Source organism: Coffea arabica, chromosome 5c, assembly GCF_036785885.1.
Source record: "Coffea arabica cultivar ET-39 chromosome 5c, Coffea Arabica ET-39 HiFi, whole genome shotgun sequence".
NCBI lineage: Eukaryota > Viridiplantae > Streptophyta > Magnoliopsida > Gentianales > Rubiaceae > Coffea > Coffea arabica.
Genome location: NC_092319.1, coordinates 34417011 through 34424535, shown reverse-complemented (window position 1 = coordinate 34424535; position 7525 = coordinate 34417011). Strand labels below are relative to the sequence as shown.

At 32.1% G+C, this 7525-nt stretch overlaps 1 protein-coding gene across 1 annotated transcript; it reads left to right on the top strand.

Annotated features, from left to right (window-relative positions):
- Nucleotides 1–2667: 2667 nt before the first annotated feature.
- Nucleotides 2668–5096, top strand: LOC113690378 (1-aminocyclopropane-1-carboxylate oxidase 1). Its single transcript, XM_027208241.2, has 4 exons — nt 2668–2882; nt 3072–3298; nt 3931–4264; nt 4590–5096. Exons 1-4 carry the CDS (start codon nt 2778–2780, stop codon nt 4881–4883), a joined length of 960 nt encoding a protein of 319 aa, XP_027064042.1. The 5' UTR covers nt 2668–2777; the 3' UTR covers nt 4884–5096.
- Nucleotides 5097–7525: the final 2429 nt, after the last annotated feature.

Genomic DNA, 7525 nt, shown 5'->3' with positions numbered 1-7525 from the left:
AGTTCGTTAGCTGAAGAAATTTTTGAAAGAAGAGGGAAAGAGGGTGAGCAAATGAAGAGATAAATACGAGGAAGCATCCAAATGCATATGCACTTGATTTCTACATGAGCTTTTTCTATTTGTGGTCTGACAGCAGGATACACATACCAAATAAAATATCGTACTCATTATGAAATTCTAACATTATCATGCACCCAGCAAACTGCGTATAATACATGGATTAATCTTATATATATTATCAGTGTATACACTATCATCATTTAAAATTCAAAAGTTGCTCATGTATCATCTATCTAACCGTAATAGTATATACATGACAGTATATATGAAATTTATTCAAATAAATTGCTATCAATATAAACTTTTGCTGATTAGATAACAGTGGAACCACCTATTAACCAATTTAAAATTCACCATTAGTGTACTTCAGGTTAATTGTTCACTAATATTGTAAAAGGTTTTAACATAAACCACAAAACAAGTGAACGGATTAGTTGGTCATATAGTTAATAGATTTAGCATGGCGGGGCCAGGATTTTTAAAAAGAGCGGGTGAACTTAAAAATATGGCAAATTTTACTTTACGAGTGTAAATGTGAAAATTATAAAATGCATGTTAATTTTTTGTGACTATATCGCTTAATAATTTGGTCTATATATTTAATCCGAAATCAATGTAAATTATTTAAAACCAAATTTCTATATGAAGAAGTTTTTTATGATCTGAAGATGATTTTTAATAGAGTAATAATAAAAAGCAAGTCTGCAAACCCCAAGAAGGAAGCTATTTCCCCATTGTTGGATCAAGATACATGATAATGTATCAAATTCGTATAACTATTCATGTCTCTACCTTCTCATTTCTTATGTACCAGAAAAACAAACTTCTCTTTGCTTCAATACCAAATTTCAGGGAGGTAATACATAAAGTTCTAAAAAAAAACATGTATTATGAAGTTAAATTATGTATATGAAGTAACTAAATAGAAGTCTAAAGTATTTAAAGTCTAAAAGATAATAGTTTTCATGAGGCAAAAAATTAGATTGGGAGGGGGGCAAAAATATGATTTTAAATGGAAAATCCAAAGTATTCAGGAATCAAAAGGAATTTTTCAGAACTTGGAAGCAGCTGCCCTGTCCCCCTTGTGACTCTGCCACTGCGACTACCATAAAAAAACAAAAAAGATTGACAAACAAGACGATATATGAAAGAAAGTCGGTAATGCAAGAAGTTATCTTAAAGAGGACAAACAAGACGATAAAGAGAACCCAAGTTGGATTCATTCAATTAGCCAATAAAACTGTCTGTTTCCTTTTAGAACCAGTTAGGAAAGTGAAAACATCTATGGGTCAGACCAAGGACTTTGCCAAGCTTGAAAACCTTATTCCATCCGGCAGCCACAGGCTTATGGATAAAAAAAAAAAGGGATTTGTGCGCCTCAATAATTGTTGAATGATGGATAAGGAACGGTTGGAGGCAAAATTGATTTTAAACGGTTGAGATCAGTTTTTGTATAGGTTGCATGAGATAAATGTTAACATATTTTAAACGCAAAATTGTAAATTTTGGTATAGGTCATATAAATTCTTTTGCATGAATTATTACTTAAATGGTATATCTATTTAAGTATGAATTAATTTATTCTACATTATCAACGTATAAATTTATTATGTTTCTGAACAATTTTAAGTGCATGACATATAATTTTTATTTAAATTTAAGTATTATATATAGATAATTACTAGAGTAAAAAATCTTATTATACAAACTCATCCAACTATTCAAGCAATTTTGTATGATAACAACTTAGATCACATTTCAACAAAACAATAATAATAATAATAATAATAGCCACCCGCCCAAAGGGCCAGTGGTCACCACCAAGCAATTTAATTTTAGTGGTGTGGGAGGTCAATTCTTGCCTCCTACCAATTTGTCATTATATGTGATTATCTTGAATGGCTTTCTCCGATGGTGATTTAACTTTCATCCGCTCCCCCTCCTCTTAAATTAAGATAAATTAGATTATAGTGAGTTTGTTTGGATAAGAGTTTATTTGGATGATTTATTTGAGATATTTACTGTAGCATTTTTTGTGATGTGATGTATGTGAGATAAAAAAGTGATTGGGAAGATAAAAAGGTGATTGGGATTTGTGAGAATAAATTTTGCAAACCAAATTCTCTCTATCCAAACAAACTCACTAGTGTGTTTGGATAGGAGATTATTTGAAATATTATTTGAAATAATTAATATAGCACTTTTTATGATATGATATATGTAAAATAATTGAAAAAATAAAAAAATGTATTAGAAATTATAATTGTGATATAAGCAAATAAATTTGGACAAATAATCTCCTTTCCAAACACATTCATTATTATTGTGATAAAAAAAATAATAACAATAATAATAAAATAGGGCAGCCACACATTATCGGTCAAGATACAAAGAAAATGTCCAGCCATCAGAAGTGGGACCTTTGCACTTAAGGTAAGATGGTCTAACAAGGCAAAAGGACCAGAGCAACTGGAATTTAAATCGTGTTGTTGGTGGGCCAAATGGAAATTTCCATCCATTTACAACCTTTCGACCACTACATGATTTTCAAGTGTTCTCTGGTCTCCACTCCTGCCAGCTTTCTCCTATAAATTGCCACCCCAAAATCCAAATCCCACACACAACACACAAACACACAAAATACACAACAAAATCCAACTCCCACGCACAAAACGCACATTTAGGCAAGAAAAATAGCCACCACAAAGGCTAGTAAGATGGAGAACTTCCCAGTAATCAACATGAAAAACCTCAATGGTGACAAGAGAGCTTCCACCATGGATATTATAAAGGATGCTTGTGAAAACTGGGGTTTCTTTGAGGTACTACACATTCCTTTTTTTTTTTTTAATTTTCTTTCTGATATAAGGTAAACTAGTGTAACTCATTTTGTTTTTTTGATGTAACAAACTGCTGTACCTAGGATTTTCATGAGTTAGTTTTAATTTTAATGGTTCTAAGAAGTTTACATTATTAACTTTTGTTTCTTTTCTTTTGAAACTTTGATGTAGTTGGTGAACCATGGAATCCCACATGAGATGATGGACACAGTTGAAAGATTGACAAAAGGTCATTACAAGAAATGCATGGAGCAAAGGTTCAAGGAGTTGGTGGCAAGCAAGGCTTTAGAGGGTGTACAAGCTGAGATTACTGATATGGATTGGGAGAGCACATTTTTCTTGCGCCACCTTCCTGTCTCAAACATTTCACAAGTCCCTGATCTAGATGATGAATACAGGTAATAATTATAGCACATTTCCCACTTCAAGAAACATTTTGAAGCAAGTCTTTATGTGGATAAGTAATCATTTTTCTGACAGAAAGAAAACTAAAAAAAATTTGAAGAAATCATCAGTATGAATTTGTCTTTATGTTACGTGGAATAATTCACAGCTTGGTTGTTAAAGGTTGTAAATTTGAGTCTTTGTTAACGTTTTATTTGTGTTCTTAGCACAGATTTTCTTGTCATCCTTGTACTATTAGAGTGTTGTTTACAGATGTGGATAGTTATTCAAGACAAGATCTTAACAGGAACATGAAAAGCATAAATACTGTTGCGCTGTAGTTAGTTCCTAGGTCTCAACACAATAGGAAGTTTTGAGCTGACCGAACATAATACACATGCAACCATACCTCTGTGTCCCTTCTCAAGAAACAGATAGATTTGGATTTCCATTCAGGTATATCAATAAAATAGCCTTTCATCAGACACAATTATTGACAACTTGGCTTGAAATATCTTAAAATATTCCCTTGTCAATGCCTAAAAAGCAAGATATATCCATAGCTCTGTCATAGGCTATTTTTCTCTTTTTATTATTTCCACCTATCCCATCAAATTTTCCTCATTATTTTTTTCTTGTGATGCAGGACCATCATGAAGGAGTTTGCTGTAAGATTAGAAAAACTGGCTGAAGAACTTCTTGATTTGCTATGTGAAAATCTTGGTCTTGAGAAGGGCTATTTGAAGAAAGCCTTTTATGGTTCAAAAGGTCCCAATTTTGGTACCAAGGTTAGCAACTACCCTCCATGTCCCAAGCCAGAATTGATTAAGGGACTTCGACCACACACTGATGCTGGTGGGGTTATCTTGCTTTTCCAAGATGATAAAGTAAGTGGTCTACAACTGCTCAAGGGTGATCAATGGGTTGATGTCCCTCCAATGAAGCACTCTATTGTGGTCAACCTTGGTGACCAACTCGAGGTACACTTTAATTTCTTGGGATTAAAATTTTATACTTTTATAAGTAATATGATAAAGAAACAATAGATTTCTTACTTTCATACCAACATAATACGTATAGCTACACTTGTGCTTCATAAATAAATATTACTTATGAATAGATTATTTCTCATAAAGATTACTTATAATTACGGAATATCATACTAGATTTAGAGGGATGATTGTAATTTGTAAGCAACAATAAACATCAATATTAATTTATGCAAAAATTAACAAATCGAATTGACTGTTTATTCATTTATGCCTTTTTATTTAGGGTTCTAATTATGTTACAAATTAATCACAGGTGATTACCAATGGAAAATACAAAAGTGTGCTCCACAGAGTCATAGCTCAGACAGATGGAAATAGGATGTCACTTGCTTCATTCTACAATCCAGGTAATGATGCAGTTATTTATCCAGCACCAGCACTGCTGGAAAAAGAAGCAGAAGAAAGAAAAGAAGTCTACCCAAAATTTGTTTTTGATGACTACATGAAACTCTATGCTGGACTTAAATTCCAGGCCAAAGAGCCAAGATTTGAACTCATGAAGAACGTGGAAGCCAATGTTACCATGGGTCCAATTGCAACTGCTTAGACTCATAGGAATAAAACAGTGCTAGGATGTTTTCTTCTCCCTCTTATGTTTTCTACTTATTATTATTATTTTTTTATTGTGGGGGTTGTTGGTTATTCCTAGTCATTTGTTGCTCCAGACAGGAGGATCCTTTCTGCATCTGGGGGACCAAAATTTATTATGTAGTAAGAATTCTAAGACAAAGAAATAAATAAGCTATACATTTCTCCAAAATCATTTGTGGCTACTGTTGCAAAGCTATATGGTTGATTGACCTAATATTTGGTTTAATTGCCTTTAAAAGTCCTTAAAATTTTCTCAATTATTAGACACTCAACATTTTACTTTAATTTATGAATGCCGGATCAATTTAGTCCTCAAATTTCTAACAAATCTGACAAATCAAGTGTCGGGTACTTCGAACAAAAATACAATTATGTTTGGAACTATGAATTACAATAAGCAAACTTAAGAGAGAAAACTTACAAGGAGCAGCCGATATCAATATGCAAGAAAAGCTAAGTTTGTCACACATAACTGCTTATTTAATAGTTGTAAGAGAATAATTAACATACTATGAATTTAACAGTAATGCATTAGTAACATGGCCAGAACTTAAAATTGGCAATATCCATCAAAAGCCCACTTTTTGGTACCAAATCAGGAATAACATAAACAAGTCATCAATAGCCAAGACAAGCCAACGATTTGTTGACTACTAGGTTTAAATGAAAAAACAAAAAAATCCATTCAACATTCACCACATTTACGCTTTGCCCCCTTCAACTAAACAAACAGGCAGTTTGCCCCACTAGCAAATCTGATTAGTGATTTTGTGGTCAAAAGTCAAAAGCAAGCCAAGTTATCCTCAAGCTGACAGAAATATGGTTGATTACTAAATGTCAAACATTTTTAGAGTTAAATATATTTTGTAGAATCATTTAAGAACCAAATGATAATTGGGATGTAGTTTAGAGGAAAATCAAGGTTGATTGGTGAGATAAAAAAAGTTGTGTGTAAGTTCAAGAATTTTCCCGTTGTTTTTTTCTTTCTTTTTTTTTTCAAGCTTTTTCTCGAAAGACGTGTCACTATTATCCCTCACCTTATGTATCACAAGAACAAGCAAACACACACACATGTAACTTACACTTTCTGGTTTTTTACTTTTCACAAGGAGTTGAATTTTGTCTGCTTCTTTCTGTGGATGGAGGCATAGTTTCTTCTCAAGTATAAGGATTAAATAAGCAACTACTTATAGAGCAGTTAGCCACTAAAGAGTTTTAAAATTCTCATTGAGTGCAGGCCAAGGTATCATGACCTACATTCTAAAAAATTTAAATTTTTTTGAAAAAATTTCACCAGCAGGTACTCAGATACCCGTTTGAATAGGTGGTGATTCAGTCTCTGGCAAAAAAAAAACCGTATGAGGATTAAATACTGGATTTTTATGATATAAACTGTGTGTATAGGTACACCATCACAAGCTTTGTGAGATGCTGTAATTTGTACACCTCGTCCACAATGGAGCCTCTCTAATAACTGTCAATCTCACAGGAATTATTGGGCAGAAATGTGCCCCACATGTTTGAACCATTTATTTCATTTGCTGATCTTGCTACCAACAGTAAAAATGATAGCATTTGTTATGTTTATTAATTTGCTAGTGACTCGAGACAAAACGAGGTCGGTGAAAGCAAAATTAAATTGATTAATCAAGATTTCATTCTGTGGCATATGTGGTAGCAACAAAATTAAGTTTCTCTCAACCAAATTACAAATAAAGTGGGCAGACAATTTAGCGAAAACATATGTTCAAAAATCTTTGAATAAAATGGATTAAGTTAGTTACCCATAGTGGGTTATAAAAGTAAAATTCTGATCAAATTTGTTTTAAGGGGCATATCACAACTGGGGTATAATCTTATAGGTGTGTAGTGTTATGTCGTTTATCAAAGTAAGTGTAGTTTAAATAAGGTATGTTATGAAGTTAAACTTTTATGTAATATTTGCAAGTATGTATGCTTCCAAAATTGGAAAAGAAGAAATTGACTTAAAATGCCAAGTTAAAGTTAAGATTATAAAACCCTTAGCTTATTGAGATCATAGTATGTAGGATACAGGAGTGCTATAATATAAAACATTATAGATATCGAAGAATACAATGTGGTACTTTTTTATCTTAATTTTTGTTATCCCTAAATCGCTCTCATGTCTTTTAATTAGAATTATTGCATTTCAATATGGCACTAATTAAAAGAAATAAAACACTGCAATTGATTACATCTCAATAATGTTGATAATTACAATTAAAAATTGCCCATTAAAAATTATTTACCTATCCCTAGACTCCATTTCCAATTATTATATAGATCAAAATTTCTTAATCGAAGCATGAAAAATTTCTCATTAGCCAATTGAGACTGTAAAAAAAATAGATACTCTAAAAAAAAATAGAGAAACCTACAAGGAAAAAGATCCCTTATTCATTTGTATATCTTCCTACAAATATCACAAGTAAATTTCACAATTATCTGCTTTTTACAAATATGAAGAAATTTAAAAAATGAAATGAAAAATCCAACTATTTCAATCAAATGAATTTAACTATCTCACAAATAGAGCTTTTCTCTTTCTCATTGAGAACATTTTCCCCCCATTGGTGG